This window comes from Apodemus sylvaticus, chromosome 5 (genome assembly GCF_947179515.1).
Source record: "Apodemus sylvaticus chromosome 5, mApoSyl1.1, whole genome shotgun sequence".
Taxonomy (NCBI): domain Eukaryota; kingdom Metazoa; phylum Chordata; class Mammalia; order Rodentia; family Muridae; genus Apodemus; species Apodemus sylvaticus.
The window spans coordinates 159489700-159511247 of NC_067476.1; the positions used below are offsets into that span (position 1 = coordinate 159489700).

The window sequence follows — 21548 nt, forward strand, 5'->3', positions numbered from 1 at the left end:
AGACATGGACCTGGCCAGGCCCACAAGTCCAGCGGCACTCCCATGCCCTAACTAGGGACCCAAGAAAGTTCCTCCCAGGTTGGGACCTGCTTTCCCTCTCGCAGCTCCTAAAGCAGCTAGAGGAGAAAGTGACAGGAAGACTAAGTTTCCAACAGTCCGAAGTCCTAGCCCGGGAAGGAAGGCCACCTGAGGAAGCGGGCTCGAGACAGGCTCGATCTGAGGCTCCCGTCCCGTCTAAGTGCACCCCACAGTCCTCTGACAGGGACCCAAGGAGGGGCGTGGCGCCCCAACTGTTACTTACAGTTCTCTAAGTCATCCTGCAAGTCCACAAAGTACAGAGGGATCTCTGAAAAACCAAGGAGCTACACGGGGCTGCACGGGCGGCGAGTCCAGGGCTCGCGGGGGTGGGATGCGGGGGGGCTCCGTGGAGGGAAAGGGGAGTCGCCTGAGCCCCTGGAGCCTAGACCCACTCACCCGCCATCTTGGGATGTGCTAGAGGGCGGGGCTGAAGGCGGGGCGAAACCAGAAGTCACGCCCATCCATCGCGCTCCGCCCACCAGCCTGGCAGCACTCACCCGCCATCTTGGGGCGGGCGGAAGGTGGAGCTAGAGGCGTGGTAACTCCAAGATTGCGGCCCACCCCGTTCCTCCCACTCCTTAGAGAAGATGGAGCTGAGGCGGAGCTAAAGGGTGGGGCGACGCTGAGGCCACGCCCCCCGGCGCTCCGCCTACCCGCCTGTGAGCCACGAGCCGGCCGCCCCGCCCTCGCGGAGAAGGTGGCTGCCGAAGTGGGCGGGGAGGTCAGGTGACCCAGCTGGCGTCCCAAGATGGCGGCCGCGGTAGCGCCCGGGAGGCCAAGGCGGTGTCCGGGCTGTTGAGGTGACTCCGCGGGACAAGTGACCGGTCGGCCGGACCGAAGGGCCGCGGCGGACGCCCGGACGCCCGGAGTGCTCTGCCGGCACTTGGCGGTGAGGCGGCGGCGCCGGGGGATGCTGGTGCTGGGCCGGGCCTCTCTTTCCTCAACTTAGGGCGGCGGCGGGCCCGCACCCCTGGATCCCGGGCCATGGCGCTGAGGGAACTTAAAGTGTGCCTGCTGGGGGTAAGTTGCGGCGGGCCGGGTCCGGAGGGTCGCGGAGGCCAGGGGGGCGGGCCCCGGCACTCCAGGGCCCCTTGCACCCCTTTACGCTCTGCGCGGGACGCAGCCCCCCACAGACCCTTAGGGCGGCGGGACCCCCAGGCTGTGCCCCACCCAAGGTCCCGGGGTGTCGGGGGTGGCACTCCGGAGCGACGTCCTCATTCTGTCCCACGGAGAAGTAGCCCACAGGTAGTTTCCTTCCAACTTTGCGAGGGACACCTTTAAAAGTTAGCCAAGTTTCGGAAAGTTATCCCCCCAGTAGGTCTTTAGGTTTTATGAGCACACTGGGCCTCCTTTCAGCCATGTGGGATGGTTTGGAACTTTTGGGAAGTCTTTGACACTTCTGCAAGAGTTACTTTCTATTAAAGTTCGCTCTTCTCTATAGCAGGGAGGAGTTCATTACCAGGAAACCTCCAGGACTTTGAAGGTTCAGCTTCCGGTCCTCTCAAAGAAGTTTGGCCTTTTCAGAGCCTTCTGATGATCTCCTTCCTGAGTTTCTGTTTTAATGACTGAAAAAAAAATTCCAATAACTACATGGTTTTTGCACCTCAACAGGGTGGGGCTAGGGTTCGTCCCGGATTACTCCCTAACTTGGGAGCACTTAGTATTATGCTATATGTTGAAAGGCCAGTGAGTTCAGTCACTTTTCACACAGAACAGAAACTTAAGAGGTTTTTTCCTTTGGGAGGGAGCAGGAGTTCAGTCCTAGAGATGGACACTAAAACCTTGTCCGTCCTAGGCAGGCCCCACCACTGACTCATGTGTCTCCAGCTTGAGTCCTTCAATTTTTTTTTTTTTTAGCAGGATCTCCAGAAGTTGCCCAGGATAGCCTTGAAATCTCAGCTTCAGCAGGCCTTGAACCTGGAACCCTCCTGCCTCTGCCTCCCAAATTTGCTAAGATTGCAATCTTGTACCACTAGGCAGACCAGCATAGGTCTTGCAAGAGGTCCTAATGTCTATTAAGAACTGCAAAATCCTTCCCCAATACTTTCAAGAAATCTGCCTGCCTCTGTTTCCCAAGTACTGGAATTAAAAGTATACACTCTTGCGCCTGGTTCCCATAATACATTTTGAAATATAATTATTTCCCTGACTTATTACAAAAGCCAGTTTCTGTCTCTCCATCTACAGATGGAGATGCTTTTTCTAAAATCCTCTGCTTTATGCCACAGAGTAGTTTTGGGTGTCTACAAAATAGGTTAGTTTTTCCTCAGTCACCCATCTTACTCTCTTTCAGGATACGGGTGTGGGTAAATCGAGCATCGTGTGGCGGTTTGTGGAAGACAGTTTTGACCCGAATATCAATCCAACCATAGGGTAAGAGAACAAGTTGATTTACTATACATCTATCCCAGAGTGCATGGAAGGCTATCGCAAGCAGAAATGTGTTACTGGTGTGACTTCTGTTGTCTCAAGCTGGATGAAATTTTGAGTTGCTGGGTCTTGCATGATGATTTGAGAGAATACAGTGAGGTTTGCTGTATCGTAGGAGAATTGTCTTCAGACTTTGGGAATAAGAACTTCAGCAGAGAAAAGAGACTCGGTTGGCATAGGAGTTTGCGACCCAGTTGCACCCTGAAGAGAGCAAATGGAAGCACACTCTGACCCAGCTCCTTGGGGCGCACCTAGTTTTGGTCCTTGAAAAGAAGTAGAATTGGTTCAAACCCTTTGAACATTGTGGCACTGGCGACAGTTTTAAGTTAATGAATTAAGTTAGAAATGCTCAAGTTTGGGGGGGGGGTTCGTTGGTTGTTTCAGGTGTCTGGTATTTTTTAGACTGTTGATGTTGACTAGAGAGTTCTTGAAGAGTTCATTACTTTTGATTAGGCATGTGTGTGTGAGAGTGTAAGTCTGTGAGTATGCGTGTGAGTGCCCCACCCTTGAAGGCCAGAAGCACTAGACCCCCCTAGAAGTGATTGTGAACTGCCTGCTATGGGTGCTGGGAACTAAACTCGGGTCCCCCAGAAGAACGCTGGGGTCCAACTACTGAGCCATCTCCCCTGCCTCTTACAGACTGAACAGAAATCTTTCTGACTATTTAACTGTCATGGGGTGACCATGGGATTAACACTAATTTTTCTTTTTGAGAACCTGAGCTCCATAGGATCTACTACTATGTTACGTTTGTACAACTAAGTAATGACTAGACACTTCCTTCCAGTCAACTGGTTTCTATCTTTATAGAAAAGTTGTATGTGGTTCATCATCAGGATGTGATATGGCTTTGTAAAGAGAACTACTTTACAACTGTGGGGGAAACTCTACAAGACTGTTCCTTGAGAACTTGTTAAAATCTCTGGGTCTCTTACGCATTTGGAGGTATGGAGATGAAATCACCACTATGTCAGTTAAGACACTCCCCTTCCAGAAGAATTGGGTGTGTCCATGTGTTTAAAGTATCACCTCCTGCTCCTCAGGGCTTGTTGATACCTGTACTGCAAAGTGGAGTCAGAGACGAGAAGTGCTGGTGAGTCAGTGACTGACAGGCGGCATCCTCAGCCGAGTCGCAGCCGAGCCCTCAGAGCCACCGTGCTGAGACACCACCTCTTTCACTATCAGATGAGGAGGGAGAAAAACTAAGAGAACCTGCCTTGCCTTGGCTCAGGTTGGCAGACTTGTCCCACTGTGGCAGACTGTAGACTTGGCTCATATTTTATAGGAAAGACTGTAAAGTCCCTCTTCCTCTATCTTTGCTTCCTTGTTTCTGCCTCTAAAGGCTTCATCCCTTGTGAGTAACAGCCCAGAGACCCCTGTACCTCTCTGGAGTGTTGGGTTCCCAGCTTTCCTCCGCGATCCACAGGTCTGCTGCTTGTGTACCCCGCTGGCTTCCAGCAGCGTCACTGCCCAGGCCTGCTCCCTTTGCTGGACGAGAACCCACCCCCTTTCTCAGATGATGCTCTGTAGCCCATGAAAACACAGGTCCACCCACCATGTCACTAAATCCACCTTCTCTGGCCCTGGGAGCCACCACACGCCCAGTAAGCCCAGTGAATATTTTTCAGAACGTTTATTCATTTATTGGGAACCATGTGTCAGGTATTCTGGGTGCTGGTGATTTAAACCTGGTGTCAGCAAATGGTAGCCTTGTCCTCTGCCTTCTCTCTTGGTAAAGGTAAATATGTTGCTGGAGCAGTCACACCTGCCTCTTGTTCCCAGGCTGTCCTGACAGAGGCAGGAGCCCTATAGCACACCAAGCCTCACACTCCGTCAGTTTTATTTGTTTGTTTGTGCAGAGTGGTCTTCTATAGCACAGGCAGGCCTGATGTACATGGACCTAACCTGTAGGTTAAGAGAGACAGACGTGCTCTATACCTGCCGTGCAGAAAATGACTGTCCAGCATCTCTCTGTGATATCAGCACACTGCAGGCCCTGACCTCTCTGGCCATGCTTGATTTTTTTCAGGGCCCACGGAAGATGTGATACACTTAGACACACTGACATTTTACTGTTGAAGAAGAGTGAGGAGACCTGGCAGAAAGAAAGTTAAGGAAGTGTGTATCTGAAGAGAAGTATGCCTGTTGGTAGCAGTGAGAGGTGGAAAAGAGTACCCTGGGCAGCCAGCTGTGCAGACTGAGGGACCAGACAGAGGAGGGCTCAGGAGACCAGCAAGGACAGAGGACAGAGTGAGACTGTAAGAATGGCCACTGAGACTGTGAGACAGGGACCAGGCATGGATCCTTAAAGGTGGGGAAGGAGCTAACCTGACAGGTGAAGCCAGGTATGATGGAGGAAGGTCCCTCTGTCTTGGTCCCTTTCCCTCACCCATGGCTGCGCTCTCACTGGTGGCTCTTGGCCTCTTTTACTGCTGAAGTAAATGTTGGGCTTCTTCAAGTCATGTCCTCCCCTTTGTTCCCAAAGCACCCTTTCACCTGGATCATGCAGCCCAAAATCAGCTTTTCCAGACCTTTCCTTGGCCACTGGCCCATATCTCCAGCCCATGATTTTGCCTAGTTCTCTAGAGAAGTAGGCATCTCTCTCCTCTGCTCCTCAGTCCCTCACTCCTAAATGTGTGTTCTCCAGTGGCCCAAGTGGTTATGGAGTAGGAAGGAGCCCTCACTGCAAAGAACCTCCCTGTCTGTGGACTTGAGTTGGGACCTCACTGAGCAATGGCTAGAATTTCCAGGTCAGTTGAGTAGGGTTCTGTTGAGTAGGGTTCTGGTCCATACCTACTTTGTGGGGTTTAGTGAGAATTCATTGATGTAGCATATGAATTGTATGATAAAGGTCGACAGTAGCTGGCCAGACAACCACAAGCTATGATTCCATCCTCAGGGAACACATGTTGAGGAAGAGGAGGCCTTCATTAAAATCACCATTGTCATGAGCTATAGTAATACTTAGGAACTCATAATGTCCCTTGGGTGTGTTGGAATAGTGAGATTGCAGTCACTGTGGGCATGTGGATGAATCCCATACCATTAACACGAAATTCTCTCCTAAGAGCTAACCTGGAATAGCTTCTACTCACCAGGTAGCCTGTGCCCTCAGGTGGTCCACAGGTACCTGGGAACTCTACATGCTTGTGACCATACTTGTGAACAACTCTTGAGAGACTTGGACCTCTGTTCCTCTTTGCCTGGGTGAGGAGCAGGACTAGCATGTCTTCAGATATTAAAGTCCAGCCTTCTTCTCCCAGGAAGTACCAAGGCAGCAGTTCTCATCCAAAACCACAAATTGTCACCTGACATGGAGGCCTTCAAAGTGAAACACAGACACTGGAGTACCTTTGAACTGCAGCTCTGCCACTTGCTAGTTAAATCCAAAATTGTTTCTTCATCCAAGTAAGGGTTACAACAGGACCACTCCTTATTGTTTGGAGGGTTCCGGGATAATGCAGATAAAGCAGTTAGCAGAGGGCTGGAGTTATCAGAGCCCAATAGATGATAGCATTATTCCGATTCGCTATTTTAAGTCTTTTTCTGTATGCTTCTAAGAGCTTTATTCCCAGTATACTTGGGTGTCCCTTCCTAGGAAAGTTGATGGCAGGAGAATGAGAAGTTGCAGGCCAGCCTGGACTACATAACAAGATCCTCTTTTAAAGAGAAGGGGGGAGGGGGTTTACGGGGAAAGAATGGTGTCATAGGGCTTTTAAGTTAATCTAACAGCAGTGTCTACTCTGACCCATTTCTTAGAGGCAACCACTGTTGCCATGGTGTGCAGCTATTTTCTGATCTTTCCTCCAGATCTCCTCACAAGCATATACACACTGTGTCCCCTCCTTCCACTACCACCACCAATTTTAGGCATTATCTACTAATTGACTCTTTAAAATGTAGGGCCTCGCTGTCCTCCCACCTCCTGTACATTTCTCTTTCCTCCATTTTGCTATTACAGGATTGTCATTGAACCTCAACATGGCAAATGTTAAGATGCACACCCTCATACTAGGCTGGCTGCATCCTTCCTAGCTCTCATTGCAATAGTTGCTGTGGCTTGGCTAAGTGATTTAATCTCCTACACTTGGATTTCATGAGTGCTCTGATTTCTTATGGAGGTGGTTGTGACAGTGGGGTTAAAGCACATAACTAGTGTACAGTGTCATGCTTCGTTCAGATGTTGGGCTGCTCACCCGCCATTCTCACTACCTTGGGTGCATCACACCATTAGACATTACTTGGCTGTGTCTTGCACTTATGTCTTCCATTCTGTCTATGGAACAAAGTTCTCACTTTGAATCTGTCCACCTCCTGTTGCTTTATCTCTTCGGCTCCGCCCTTCCCTACTCCAGGTGGCTAGAGAATCTTCTTCCAGACTGTTTTTAATTTTCAGATAAATTCAGTGCTGGTTATGTGCTTTTGATATGTTTTGTCTTAAAGCTCTGTCTTTTCCTTTTATTGAGGTCTACTCATGTTACTACATGCATTACTTGTGTGTACCTTTATATTACTGAGTAGTATTCCATTGCATGAGAACTCACTGCATGAGTTCTATTCCATTTGCATTACATGCAAAATATATTCATTGGCTAATTGATAGACATTAGCTTATAAAAATTTTTTGCTGTCATGAATAAAGCATATCTATTTGGATAGAAATTTACTTTCAGGTATATATCTAGAGTTATCTAGAGGTGCCATTTCTGGATTATGTGAAGCTGTCAGTTTTCCAAAATATTCATACCAGCTAGGCATGGTGATACACACATTTAATCCTAGCACTTGGGACGTCGAAGGCAGGAAGATCTATGAATATATAGCCAGCCAGGGCTAAATAGCGAGGCCCTGTCTCAAAAGAAAACAGAAGAATACTCATAGTGTTTTGTGTTCTGTCCAGGACAGTGTGTAAGTTGGGGTGATTTCATGTCCTTCCCAACCCTGTCAGTCCTCTTTGAAGCCAGCCACAGTGCCTCCCCACTACCCACGTGTGTTCTCACCTTTCCTACACATACTCCTATCCAAGTATTTGCCTAGTTCTAGGAGTGCTGGTCATTCAATCAGTAGCTTTTTAGCCTTACCAGTGTCTTTTGAAGAACAATTTTTCCATTTTGTTCATAGCAATGACTTGTGTCCCATATATTCCAGATGAGAAGGATTTTCCCCTGTGTTCTAGATTCTGTTTTTTAGTTTTAGTTTTGTTTCTATGTTTTGAGACAGTCTCACTGGGTACCCTGGCTGGCCTAGAATTCATAGAGATCTGTTGCCTCTGCCTCCCAAGTCCTGGGATTCTTGATATAGAAGTCCCATAGCTTCTTTCTGAAATTGGCCTGTGGACTGACTTTCCTAGTGTGTCTGCTGTGTGAGGTGATTCTTTTCCTGTGGTCACTCTAGGCATCAGTGAGGGACTTAGGGGCTGTTCTAGTAAATGGCCTTCGGATCTCTGTCAGGAATGGGCTGCTATGTGGGGAAGTGCTCACTTTGGAAATCTGGCAGTCATCTAATTGTAATACTTTTCAAATTTGTTTTGTGCTTGTAGGCTCTTTGCATCTGTGTCTAAATTTTTAGGGACACAATGCCCAATTCTGCAAGCATCTACTAAAACCTGACTGGGAATCTTTTGACTAGTTTGGGGAAAATTGATAACCTAACAGTGTTCTGATCCATGAACAAGATAGACTCCTGTTCTTTAGGTCTCAGAGTGTGTGCCCTCCCTTCCTCCCTTCCTTCCTCCCTTCCTCCCTCCCTCCATCCCTCCCTCTCCCTCTCTCCCTCTCCCTCTCTCCCCCTTTCTCTCTCTCTCTCTCTCTCTCTCTCTCTCTCTCACCTTAAATTCACCATGTAGTCAAAGCTGATTTTGACTTTCTCATTGTCCTGTCATCTATTTCACTTGATTCTTCTGATGATGCCTTTAGTTGTCACTGTTCAGGCCTTACATATTTTATCTCCAAATATTACATTCTTTGGTCTTGTTTTGTGTACTGGCTGGTTTTGTGTGTCAACTTGACACAGGTTGGAGTTATCACAGAGAAAGAAGTTTCAGTTGGGGAAGTGCCTCCATGAGATCCAGCTGTGAAGCATTTTCTCAAATTAGTGATCAAGTGGGGAGGGCCCCTTGTGGGTGGTTCCACCTTTGGGCTGGTGCCCTTGGGTTCTGTAAGAGAGCAGGCTGAGCATCACTTTTGTGATGAACAGCAACGCAGAAGTGTAAGCTGAATAACCCCTTTCCTCCCCAACTTGCTTCTTGGTCATGATGTTGTGCAGGAATAGAAACCCTAAGACAAATTAGTACCAGCGTAGTGGGGTATTCCTGTGACAACCTGTCCATGTTTTGGGGAGGACTGTGGAAGGACTTTGGAACTTTGGGCTAGATGATCCATTCGATATTAAGAGCTCTGTGGAATGTTCTGTAGGAGCTTGGATGATAATGTTAAGAACAGTGCAGAAAATGGAGGCCTGGCTTGTGAAATTTCAGAGGGAAGAATAAAGACTCTTACAGTGGCCATGTTTTGATTGTGAAGATTCTGTGGCTTTGGTTAGTTGGGCTGAAGAATCAGCTGTGATTAATAAGATACCAGAACCACTGAATCGAACCCTTGTGTTACTGGGACTATTGATGCTGGTTAGCTGGAGCTAAGGAATGAGCGGTGATTAAGAAGAAACCAGCATCACTGAGGTGAAATCTTCTGGGAAGTGTTTTCTGAAAGCACAGAGGCTGTGTTCCAGAGATAGCCACAGTTGTATTTTGTGCTGTGGCTGGACTTGGTACTGTGTAAGAGTCACCCAGATGGTACTGGTTTTGAAGACATGAAGGGGTTATGAAGAGCAGCTGAGGCTCTTGGCACAGTGAGAGGCCAAGAAAGGCCATTGGTGAAGGTGCAGCCTCAGTTGCAATTGATGGCCCAGGACTTGAAGGGGTCATGCATAGGAACAGAGGCTTGTCACCATGAAGAGAGCCTATGAGAGGGTATTGGTCTTCACCTAATTACAGTGGAAGATAGCAGTTTTGGAAATGCCAGTACCATGCGATGACTACCAAGAACAGCAGCAACAGTGGAGTACATGCAGCTGGAGCCTAGAAGACAAGCTGTGTGCTACAAAGGGCAGAGCTGGAAAAGTGACCCAAGCCCTTGGAGGAGCCTGGAAGATCGTGAGTTGGATCCCAGACATTGATCCATTGGAGTTTGAGTTTTGCTTTTGGTTGTGACTGTGCCCTGATATGTTTCCCTCTTGAAGGAAGAAAGTATTTTAGTGGAGCCCACAGTTAAGAGACTTTTAATATGTAAAGACTGTGGGAATTTTAAAGTAATTTAGATCTTGGGGATGAATAAGAAAGTAAGGGTTGAGGCTTAATAGTGATGTGTTTGTGTGTCAAGTTGACAAGGGGTCAATTGTACTGGCTGGTTTTGTGTGTCAACTTGACACAGGCTGGAGTTATCACAGAGAAAGGAGTTTCAGTTGGGGAAGTGCCTCCGTGAGATCCAGCTGTGAAGCATTTTCTCAATTAGTGATCAAGTGGGGAGGGCCCCTTGTGGGTGGTTCCACCTTTGGGCTGGTGCCCTTGGGTTCTATAAGAGAGCAGGCTGAGCAAGCCAGGGGAAGCAAGCCAGTAAGAAACATCCTTCCATGGCCTCTGCATCAGCTCCTGCTTCCTGACCTGCTTGAGTTCCAGTCCTGACTTCCTTTGGTGATGAACAGCAATGTGGAAGTGTAAGCTGAATAAACCCTTTCCTCCCCAACTTGCTTCTCGGTCATGATGTTGTGCAGGAATAGAAACCCTGACTAAGACATTTTGTTTGCTTTGAGGTTCTTTGTTGTTTGGGGGCTTTTCTTTTTGGAGCAGGCTATTTGGGAATAGGGTCTCAATGTGTAGCCCAGGCTGTCCTAAAACTCATACTCCTCCAGCTTCAGTCTGGTACTGTAAATGGCCTTTCTTTCTTTTAGTTGAATGCTAATAATAATTAGACACACATAGATGGGATTTTGCTGAGTTGGATTTGCTAAGGCAACACTTAAGAACACTTAAGAACACCTTTAGCACCTCCCAGCATTTGGGAGGCAGAGGCTGGTGGATTTCTGAGTTCAAGGCCAACCTCATCTACAGAGTGAGTTCCCGGACCGCCAAGGCTATACAGAGAAACCCTGTCTTGAAAACAAAACAAACCAAACAAACAAACAAACAAAAGGCGTTCCCTGGTGCCCAGTCTGTCCTGGTAAGGCCCTTTGCTTCTTCCTTTCTGCTTGTACATGTGACTTCTCTGCTTCCTTATCACACCAGGTAGACACTTGTGAGGTGAGGTTGGGCCACTGCTGCGCTGTGGATAGCTAGCGCCTTTGTATTCCTGACTTTTTGTCAAAAAGGGCTCAACTGACCTTTTTACAGTTACTAAGTGTTTGCTCCTGCTGTCTGGCTAAGGATGCCCTTTCTTCTCTGAGTTAATAGAAATTGAATTTAATTTTGTTAGGATATACCTATGTATATCCTCCTTTTGGCCTAGAACATGCTCAGTCCTTGAAAGTTGTGTGTTTACTACTCTGAGGTGATTGATGTATGAATGTTAACAAAACCTTGTGCTTAATAGGGGAATTTGTATGACCCTTTTTTTCTGTTGCCTGCACTGAAAGGAGTATTTCAGCAACTCTGTATGAGCATTGTCTGTTGGTCTAACTTGTTAATCTCTATTTTTGCCTGAATACTGAGTGTCAGTGTCTGTAGCATGTTCTCTTGGTCCCACCCCACACCCCATAAGCATGCTCACTCTTGCTCTGGGTCTGCTGTGGTGTGGGTTAGGCTAGCTCTGGGTCTGCTGTGGTGTGGGTTAGGCTAGCTCTGGGTCTGCTGTGGTGTGGGTTAGGTTCCTTGCATTCTCTTTGCATATCTTAAGCCTAACCTGTCAATAGCCATGTATTTCAAGCAGGTTTCTTACAAATTGCATCCAAATAGTTTTACTTTTACATGTACTCTAACGATTTGAACTTCGCCGTTACAGCTTCATGGACAGCTCCTTTTACTTGGAGTGTTTAGATCTATGCTACCTAATAGAATTGCTACTAGCCACATGTAAAATTAGGGTCTTCAGTCCTGCTGGCTACATTTCAGTCCTTATCAGGAATGTGGTGGCTCTGGTTTAGACCCTTTCTTTGTGTAGTAGCTGTCAGTGTGGTTTGGTGTAAATCTGCCATCTTGCTGCCTTTTCCCATGCCCACAATTCCATTTTATTTCCACTGCCATCTTCTCTGACTACCTCCTTTATGATGATGAAGATGAAAGTGGTCGTTGCCTAGGGTTACGGTCTCTGATTCACAGTTGTGTTCAGACAGCAGCATGCTCTGCCTGCTCTGCGGGTGCCTATAAGCACCTTCTCTGGCTTGTGCTTTGTTGTCATGGCTGCTGCTGGAAGGAGGGAGCTGGGAGGAGGGAGCTGGGAGGAGAGTGCTGGGAGGAGTGCTCCTTTATAGGCACCGTTAGTCTTTTCTGTTTTCCATCCTTGTGCCAATATTAAAACCCCTCATTTTTTTAAATCTTTGTAATAAGTTGCAATGTCCAGCATTGCTTGAGTGTTCTGTTATTCAAGACTGTCTTGGCTGCTTTAGGTTAGATTTCCATATAAATGTTAGCAATCATATTGTCTGCTTTCACACACACCAACACGCTGACTGACTGGTTTTGACTGGCCTTCCATTAAATTTACAGAGCCATTTAGAGAATGAGGTGGTAAACCTGAATCCTAGTTTACGATTGTGGATTTTCCTTCCATCCCAAGTGTCTGAACTCCTTGTTTTCTCATCTCTAACGTATTTGCACATCTGTTATTTCAAGGGGCTTGATGTTTTTAATGCACTAGTTTGCTATGAAAATGGTAAGTGGTTCAGAGTTTACTGTTGTTGTTGATTGCTTGTTGTAGTCAGGTTTGGTGTATAACCTTGAACTTGGAAACATCTTACCTTAGCCTTGAGAGTTCTGTGAGAAAGGTATGTGGCACCACATGGAGCTACAACTTGGTTTTTTGAGCTTTTCTCCAATCGCCTTCCTAAATTTGCTTATGAATTCGCTTATATATGTGCAGTCAGTGTTTTTGTGTTTTCTCTGCGCAGTTTTCTGTCATCTGGGATGGGCTTGTTATGCCTTTGACTTTGCATCTCTATTTTTCTTGGCTTCAGAGGATTTCCTTAACAGTGTTGATAAGAAGGAGTGAGGCCTGGGTGCTCTGACACTGCTATAGTCATGCTGGGAAAGCTTTCACTGTGACACCTGGAGATGTGCTCGCTGGGGGTGGGGGGGTGGGATGAATGTGTGTGTGTGTGTGTGTGTGTGTGTGTGTGTGTATTTATTGCATGCATCCCATACCAAATTGTTCAAAGATGTCCTTTTCCCTGGCTGATAGTGTTGATTTGGTGACCATGTTTTTCTGTCTGTACTGGGCTAAATACATGCTATGGGAAATCACTGTTGGATTTTTGTAGCATCCATCCCTGCAGATAGTGACCTGTAGTTGTTATATGTCACATTCCTTGTTGCTGTAACACAGTCACAACCCTTGGCAAACTTCTGTCTCCAAAAATATTTACATTACAACTCATAACAGCAAAAATTAGTTATGAAGTAGCAGTGAAATCATATTATGGCTGGAGGTCACCACAGCATGAGGAATTGTACTAACAGGACACAGCGTTAGGATGGTTGAGAAGCACAACTAGTAGAATTCCTGACAGGAAGCATCTTAAGTGGGAGAGATTACTTCAGCTAGCAGTTTAAGGTAACACAATCCATGATGACAGAGGACACGGCAACAGAAGAGGGCAGGCAGCCACATTGCATCTGCAGTCAGGGAGTAGAGAACTGGTGGGCAGTTGCTATTCTCTCCTGTTATTCAGTCTGGGCACTCTTAGTGGTATTCTATCCTCCCCGTTAACGCAGTGTAGAAACTCCTCATAGACATGCAGGGCTGTCTGCTAGGTGTTCTAGATCCTGTCAGATTGAGAACATTAACCATCACAAGTCCACCACTTAACAGCTCGATACCCAAGCATATTGCTTTCAAGTTTTAACCTTCCACCCTTGTTTCCACAACCATCTCACAGTACAAAATGCATCCAGTCCAACATCCAGTCCAATTTCTGAAATTATTGAAATCAACAGCACCAACACTTAAAAGTCCGAGGCTCTTCTTTAATTCAAGGCAATCTCTTAATTGTTAGCTCCTAAAAGCTAAAACCATGATACATAATTGCAGTATCCAGTGGCATAAAGTAAATAGTTAAAATTCAAAATGGCAGGAAATGGGAGCATAGCAAGGAAGGACTAGGTCAAAGCAAGACCATATTCAGCTTTACAAACTCCAGATCCCGCAGCTCAGTGTCTGGCTTCTGAAACCCATGATAGAATGATCTTGGCTCCAGAGCACTTGGTTAATGCCACTCCTCTTGACCTTCTGCCTGCAGCACACATATTTGGCCAGCTCCATACTGTAATCTGCACCTTTCCTTGTTCATGGTCCTGGAATTACTAATATCTTGGGAGCCATTGCAACTTAAGCCTTACCTTCACAACTTCATGAAGTGTCTACTTGATCCTCCTTTCTGACCCTGCCATACAGCTGACCTCAGTGACTTCTGGAACCTCTTGATCTAGGACTCTGTGATCACCCTTAGTCTTTCCTACCTATAAAACATGGACATCACTGCCAGATTCTGCTATGAGCCTCAGGTGTAACCTTGCTTCCTTGGGCTACAGTTGCTTCAGTCTCTTGAGTGCTGATCCTATGGGACATTTCCCAGTTTTCCAGTAGTGTCTTAATCAGGGTTTCTATTCCTGCACAAACATCATGACCAAGAAGCAATTTTGGGGGGGGGGGGTAATTCAGCTTACACTTTCCACATTGCTGTTCATTCCATTTGGTTCATCACCAAAGGAAGTCAGGACTGGAACTCAAGCAGGTCAGGAAGCAGGAAGCTGATACAGAGGCCATGAAGGGGTGTTACTTACTAGCTTGCTTCCCCTGGTTTGCTCAGCCTGCTCTCTTATAGACCACCAGCTCAGGGATGACACCACCCACAAGGGGCCCTCCCGCCTTGATCACTAATTGAGAAAATGCCCCACAGCTGGATCTCATGGTGGCATTTCCCCAACTGAAACTTCTTTCTCTGTGATAACTCCAGCCTGTGTCAAGTTGACACACAAAACCAGCCAGTACCAAGTAGGAAACCCCTTCAGACATCTTTCCTCAGGGCTTGTGTGTGTATCTATATCTATGTGGTGTCTGTCTATGTGTGTTATATGGGGTGTGTGTGTCTGTCTGTCTCCTAGGCTGTCTTTCCCCACTGAACTTTGCATTTTTCATGTCTCTACTCTATCTCAAAAAGATGAGTAGAATAAAAGGTCTGAATAAGAGCAGCAGGAACTATCATGCCACATCCTGAATGTTCTCTTGTCTTGAAGTTACTCCATTCAGCCTCAATGAGGTTCTCAGGATCCAGGAAGAAAATAGCCAGAATATCATTTTAATGGCCTGTAGCCCAGTTCCTAGTTTCCCTCTGAAACTTCATGAGCTAGTCTTCATTGTTCACATATCTCTGCATTCTGGTCTTTTAGACACACAGCAGGCTCTGCTTTCCGCCTCTGTAGTATACAGCTGCAGACTCCTCCACATTCCTACTGCGGATTTGCAGAGCTTGCAAATCACCTGGTCAAATGTATCATAACAACAACCCTAATTCTAAGTACCTTATTTATGGATTTACTTATTGCTGTTACAAAATACCTGAAAAGAAACAACCTAAGGGAGGCAGCAGCCATTGCCTCTGCAGAGTGGCAGGAGTGAGTGTACTTTGTCTTTGTCCAGGACTCTGCCATGGGCAGTGCTACCCACATTTAGGGTGGGTCTTCAGCCTCAGTTAATCTAGTCTGGAAACTCTTCCCAGATGTCACCCAGAGTCTTGTCTCCTCAGTGATTCTAGATCCCTTCACATCGATGGTATTAAGCATTGCAGTTGGCTTTAGTTGAAAGTTACTTGTTATGATTTACATGTATATAACTGTGATGTCATTTCATTCCCTTTTTGTACATGTGTCAGATTTGTATCAAAGTTATGCTTATTCAGTAACACTGCTTGTATGAAACACTCCTTTTTATTCTTTAAATGATTAGTAAAATTTGTCAGTGTTTCCATCTGGGCTTCAAGTACTCCTTGTGTAATAGAGTTAATTAAGGAGTGAAGTCCATTGTAGGTGTAAGATTGTTCATATGCAAATTGTCTGTTACTTCAGGCTCTGGCTTTGACAGATTGCATTCTTTAACAGCTTTAACTCTTCCTTGGACAGCTTCCATCTTGCTTGTTTATCAGCATGGACTACTGCCTTCCTACTGACACCAGCTTTCATTTTGGATGGTTTTTGCCTTTGGTCAGCTGTAGCATAGCTGATGTTTTTGCCTTTGTCTTGATCAGTGTATGAAAGCCCCTACTCTTGATATCAGTGTTTTCGTCACTGGCATTTAGACTTTTGTTTAGAAATTACTGGCTAATTTCATGTCACCTTGACACCCCCCCCCCCCATGACTTCAGCATTAGCTCCTACCTCCTGGTTCCTGCCCTATTTTAGAGTTTCTTCCCTGTCTCTCTTCAGTGATGTGCTGAGCCAAGTAAACCTTCTCCTCTGCAACTTGCATTTGGTCATGGTGTTTCATAATAACAGTAGAAACCCTAAGACACAACTTACAAGGTGTGTATCAAGCTGGGGTGGTAGTGGCACATGCCTTTAATCCCAGCACTTGGGAGGCAGAAGCAGGTGGATTTCTGAGTTCGAGGCCAGCCTGGCCTACAGAGTGAGTTCCAGGACAGCCAGGGCTACACAGAGAAACCCTGTCTCGGAAAAAAAAAACAAAAAACAACAACAACAAAAAAAGGTGTGTTTCTTTTAAGTTAAACTTTAACTAAAATAAACATTTATTTTTATTTTTATTTCTGTGTATGTGTGGGTATATGTCTATAACTGTAGGTGCTCCAGAGACTAGAGGTGTCAGGTCCCCTGGAGCTGGAGTTACACATGGTTGTGAGTTGCATGCCGTGAGTACTTGGAAATGAACTCAGGTCCTCTGCAAGAGCACTCAGTCATCTCTCCAACTCAGCATTTGTGTATTTTGTTACCTTATTGCAATTCAGTTCTAAGTATTTTCTGATTTATTATTGGCTTTATCTTTGATCCAAATATCATTTAAATATGTGCTTCTCAATCTCAGACACAGGAATAACTTAGATAATTTTTTCTTGTATTACTGGCAAAATTGTTATAAAATGAGGACATATTTTCTATAATTCATTCTTTGGATCCAATGTGATGTGCTGCTGTCTTCCTGCATGCTGTGGTCTCAGCAGGGTCCTGAGTTTGTCTGCACACCTTCCCTGCTCTGCTCTCCAGGTTGGTGTGGGCATGGCCAGCCCTGGAGTTAGGTGCTTGGTTTGCTTTTCTTTCTCTTTCCTGTTCTCTGTCACCTCGTTGGCATTGTGATGGAGAGAGCTGGGTTAAATCTTTGATGACTGTGTCGCCCTCCTCCTGCTTGCCCACTCAGCAGCCCTCCAGTCTGTTTTTCACATGGAGTTCTTCGGGCCTTGAGCATGCTCCTCTCTCCATGCTGTTTGCAGCTGTTCTGCACTGCTTCATAGGGTTGTTTGCTCTGGTTTTTAAAATTGAAGTGTGTGTCACACACACTTGTGTTAGGTTTTCTGCAAGTACAATATGGCCACTTCACCACTGAGCTGCTGCTCCAGCCCTGTTTGATTGTTTTTAATGTGAGAAATGTTGGAAATAGTTTAAATTATCTTCTAAATGTTTGATGGGGTTTTTTAGTTGTTTGTTTAGTTGAGTGAAATGGTTTGGTTCTGTTTGGTTGGTTTTTTTGGTGTTTTTGTTTTTTATTTATTTATTTATTTTGTGTAGAACATTACTGATTTGTATGTATTGGCCTTGATAGTGCTTACTCCTAGGAACTCCATTTATTCTCAAAGTTGTTCTGTGGACTTTTGGATGCATGGCCATGCCATCGCAAAGTTAGGATTGTTTTGCTCTTTGGTTGGATGGGTGGCGGTTTAGTTGGATGTTTTCATTTGTTTCCCCATGCCTTGTTCACAGACTTAGCTTGAGACAGTGCTTTCTTCGGCCTTGAAGGGAATATTTTGGTCTACTGTTGAATGTTGTTAGTAGTGTGTTGGTCACTAAAGTCGCCAGTTACAAAGAAGACCCAGTCTATGTCTAGTTGACCAAGCATTTTTGTCAAGAATGCGTCTTGAGTTTTATTCTGATACTTTATCTTCTGAGATGTTATTTTTTTCCTTTCAGTGGTGGATGGCTATATTTATATGTTGTATGTAAGAGTTGTCCCAATACTTAGTAGTATCAAACAACAAGCATTTTGTACATCATGTTTCTGTGGATTAGAACACCAAGTAGCCTGGCAACCATAGTGCCGGTTTGGTGCTGTGACATCGGCAGTGCTAAAAAATGCTTAGTTACGTGGCTGGGACTGTAGGCCTCTGGTTCTCTGACATGAGAGCCTATCCCCAGAGCTGCTAGAGTGCCCTCACAACATGGAGGAGGGAGGAACAGAGGAAGGGAAGGAGGTAGAGTGGGGTCTGTAGTGTCTTCTGGGCCTCCTGGGTCTGCTGTGGCTTCTATTGATACAGTTACACACACTTTAGGACCATCTCCAGTGGCGTGTCTTAGAACCTCCACAAACTGAGTTTATTACATAGCCCATAGCCACCTGTGTTACAACCCACACAATGACATCAGATCAATAAAGATTGAGAAATATTTGACTTGACAGCTGTTGGTAATCTCACAGGCTAAAAGACTGAGAAGCTGAGAAGTTGACCAGCCTTGAAGAGAGGTGTCATAACAGTACACTGCAGCACGTGGCCCAAGCTGGGATTCTGTTCACAAGCCAGGATTGTGGACCATCTAGGCAGTTGAGTGCGCTCATCCCACTCATGGAAACACACTGTCATTTGTAGAAGTTGTACTAGCATTCAGGGTGACGGTGCAGTGTACTTTGAATGTACAAGTTCTTAACTGGAAAATAAATTTATTTTAATTGAACTTAACATTTATTTCTGTAGGTCCAAATAGTTTTGTTGTTTAAAATGGCTGTTTGACTATATAGTGATCCCTCACCATGCCCCCGTATCATGAAAAGACAGCCGGCTGTTTGGTGTGGGAGTAAGTGGGTGAAGCACCAGGGAGGTCATGAGGAATGCATGGTGGGTGCAGTGGTGGAGGTCTTAGGAGAATGTGTGGTGGGGTGCAGTGGTGGAAGTCTTAGGGGAGGGAATGCATGGTGGGGTGCAGTGGTGGACATCTTTCTGCCTGGTGAGAGACTGACTCTTCACTATAGGAAAAGCCAACTGGGTTATATCCTGTTCCCACATGCTCAGCACAGACCAGCACTCCACTCCAGTCACTGCTCTGTGAATAGTTACCTACTTAGCTTACCTCGTGGAAACTTTATTCAGAGCAAGAAGAAAAGAAATAACTTAATTCCTTCTTGTAAAATGAATTTTTCTTGTGATCATTGACCTTTATTGTGTAAAGCCGCTAGGATGATGTAGGACTGTTGTGCACGGGTTTCCCTGTGGCTCTGCTACAGTCTGCATTACATCCTCACTCCCTTCCTCACTCCCTTCAGTCCTCCCTTCAGTCCTCCCAGGGCATGCTTCATTTATAGCTTAGCTCTGAAGCTAGGTATCAGACCCTATTCTAGGCAGGTGTGACACACTAGGCTATATCTTCTATCCCATAGTCTGGCATGTTTTATTCTGAGACAGTTTCACAAGTTGCCCTTGCTGGCCTTCAGCTTACTCTAGCTCAGGTTGGCTTTAGTTTGTGATTCTCCTAACTAAGGTTATTTGCAGTCCTGCGCTAGTAGGGTGTATTAATCACTGGGCTGTTGCTGTGAAAAGACAGGATCAACATTTCTTATAAAAGAAATCATTTAATTGGGGTTCTGTTGACAGTTTCAGAGGTTTACTCTATTATCATTATGGTGGGGGATGGGCAGACATGGTGCTTGAGCAGCAGCTAAGGGCTTTATATCTTTATCCAGAGGCATTGGGCAGAGAGAGTGACACTTGGCCTGATGTGGGCCTTTGAAACCTTCCAGCCTACCCTAGTGACACACTTCCTCACCCTAGACCACGACACCTAGCCCTTTCCAAACAATTCTACTAACTTTGGGCCAAGCATTCAAACATATGAGCTGATGGGGTTCATCTTCATCCAAACTATCACACAGTCCTAGAGTTGTTAAGGCAGTTTCTCATGCTGTAGCCAAGGCCAGCATAGAACTGTGTGTGGTGTGTGTGTGTGTGTGTTGTCCATACTAGTGTCAAATTCATGGTAAGCCTCTGCATAGCCCCATTGTCAAGTGCCGTGACTGCAGGCATGGGCCACTAGCCCCACCTTTACTTAAATTTATTAACCCATCCCCTGTAGCATGCAGGAATTCTCTCTAACCTAAACTCACCACCTTCCTCCAATTTTATTGTAAATACAACTGTCAGAGAGCCCTTAGCATCTTTGGTTTTACTTTTGAGACAGAGTCCTTCACTGTGGTTTGGGGCCCACTGATTAGGCAAGGCCAACTCCCTTGCATCCCAAAGAATCCCCCTTTCTCTACCTCCCCAGCCCTGGGGTTGTAAGCATATTCTACCACACCAGGCATTTTATCTGGGCCTGGGGTTGAACAAGGCAAGTGTGGTGGTTCGAATATTCTTGGCCCAGGAAGTGGTAATGTTTGGAGGTGTGGCCTTGTTGGAGTAGGTGTCACTGTGAGCATGGGCTTTAAGACCCTCATCCTAGCTATCTGGAAGCCAGTTTTCACCTAGCAGCCTTCAAATGAAGATGTGGAACTCTCAGCTCCTCCTGCACAATGCCTGCCTGGATGCTGCCATGTTCCCACCTTGATAATAACAGACTGAACCTCTGACCCTGTAAGCCAGCCCCAATTAAATGTTGTCCTTATAAGAGTTGCCTTGGTCATGGTGTCTGCTTACAGCAGTAAAGCCCTAAGACAGCAAGTTTTTGTGCTTGTATAGCAAGAACTTTACTGATGGAATAGCTATCTTACCAGCCCCAGCCCTGACCCATGTTGTAGCTGTTGTTAGGGACTCTGAGACCCCACCCCTGTGGATGTTAGAAGAGAGATTTGAGGATCTGCTTCTTTCTGTCCACCTTTCCCTGCATCCTGGGGACTGGACTCAGATTGCAAGCTCACCTGCCAGTCACCTTTACTCTGAGTTTACTCTGAGGGGTCCTGCTGGCCACTCTAGTAATGTGATGCTGTGGTGCTACCAGAATTAACTCCCTGTGTGACAGTTCTCCCTGGTCCTGAGCAGCTGAAGAAGGCAGCTGTTTGGTTTTCTAACTGCGGGCCTGGCTTCACAGAACACCTTTTGCCATCTTTCCCTATATCTTGTTCTAGGTACTTCAGATTTATGAAGTTTTGTTGTTGTTTGGAGGTGCTTTTATATTGTGTTATGAGAATGAGTCCTGCCATGTAGCACACACTGATCTGAAACTGTTTATATAGCCCAGGCTGGCTTTAAACTCACATTCCTCCTGCCCCATCCTTTCGATCACAGACATGGGCCATTGTGGTTATAGACTTGTGTTTAAATGGTAGTGCCTTAGCAAGAGAAAGATTGTGGTGCGTAAGGATATTAAGGCGATATTCAATACGTCCATGGCCAGCTCATGTTGCCAGCTGCAGTTGTTTCATTTAATTGCATTGTGTTATTTCATCAAGACATTAATATGAGTAGGAGGGTGTTGATTTAACACAAGTTTTAGATCCACTAAAATTAATTGTAGGTTTGTCCTTGAAGCCCCATGTTTTATTTGGGCCCATTAGTTCCTCAAGCACAGTGCTTAATGGCTGTGTAAGTTTTGCCAGCACTGATGATCTCTCGCCCGTTGTCTTGGTGTCAGTTCCCTCCATCCTGTGGCAGAACTGGCTAGAGCACTGGTTATTCTTTCTTACAGACCTCCT

The 21548-nt window shown here is 46.0% G+C and overlaps 1 protein-coding gene and 1 long non-coding RNA gene across 22 annotated transcripts in view; one reads left to right on the forward strand and one right to left on the reverse strand.

Moving 5' to 3' along the window:
- LOC127686332 (uncharacterized) overlaps window positions 1-491 on the reverse strand; it is an 80335-nt gene extending 79844 nt beyond the window's left edge. For all 21 annotated transcript variants that reach the window (XR_007978092.1, XR_007978077.1, XR_007978084.1 and 18 more), the window contains exon 1: window positions 302-491. This is a non-coding gene — a long non-coding RNA (uncharacterized LOC127686332). The remainder of the gene's footprint in view (window positions 1-301) is intronic.
- Window positions 492-782: 291 nt separating this feature from the next.
- Rab22a (RAB22A, member RAS oncogene family) overlaps window positions 783-21548 on the forward strand; it is a 49506-nt gene continuing 28740 nt past the window's right edge. Inside the window, exons 1-2 of the mRNA XM_052184450.1 lie at window positions 783-1098; window positions 2372-2451. Coding sequence (XP_052040410.1) covers window positions 1063-1098; window positions 2372-2451 — 116 coding nt within the window. The 5' untranslated portion in view covers window positions 783-1062. The remainder of the gene's footprint in view (window positions 1099-2371; window positions 2452-21548) is intronic.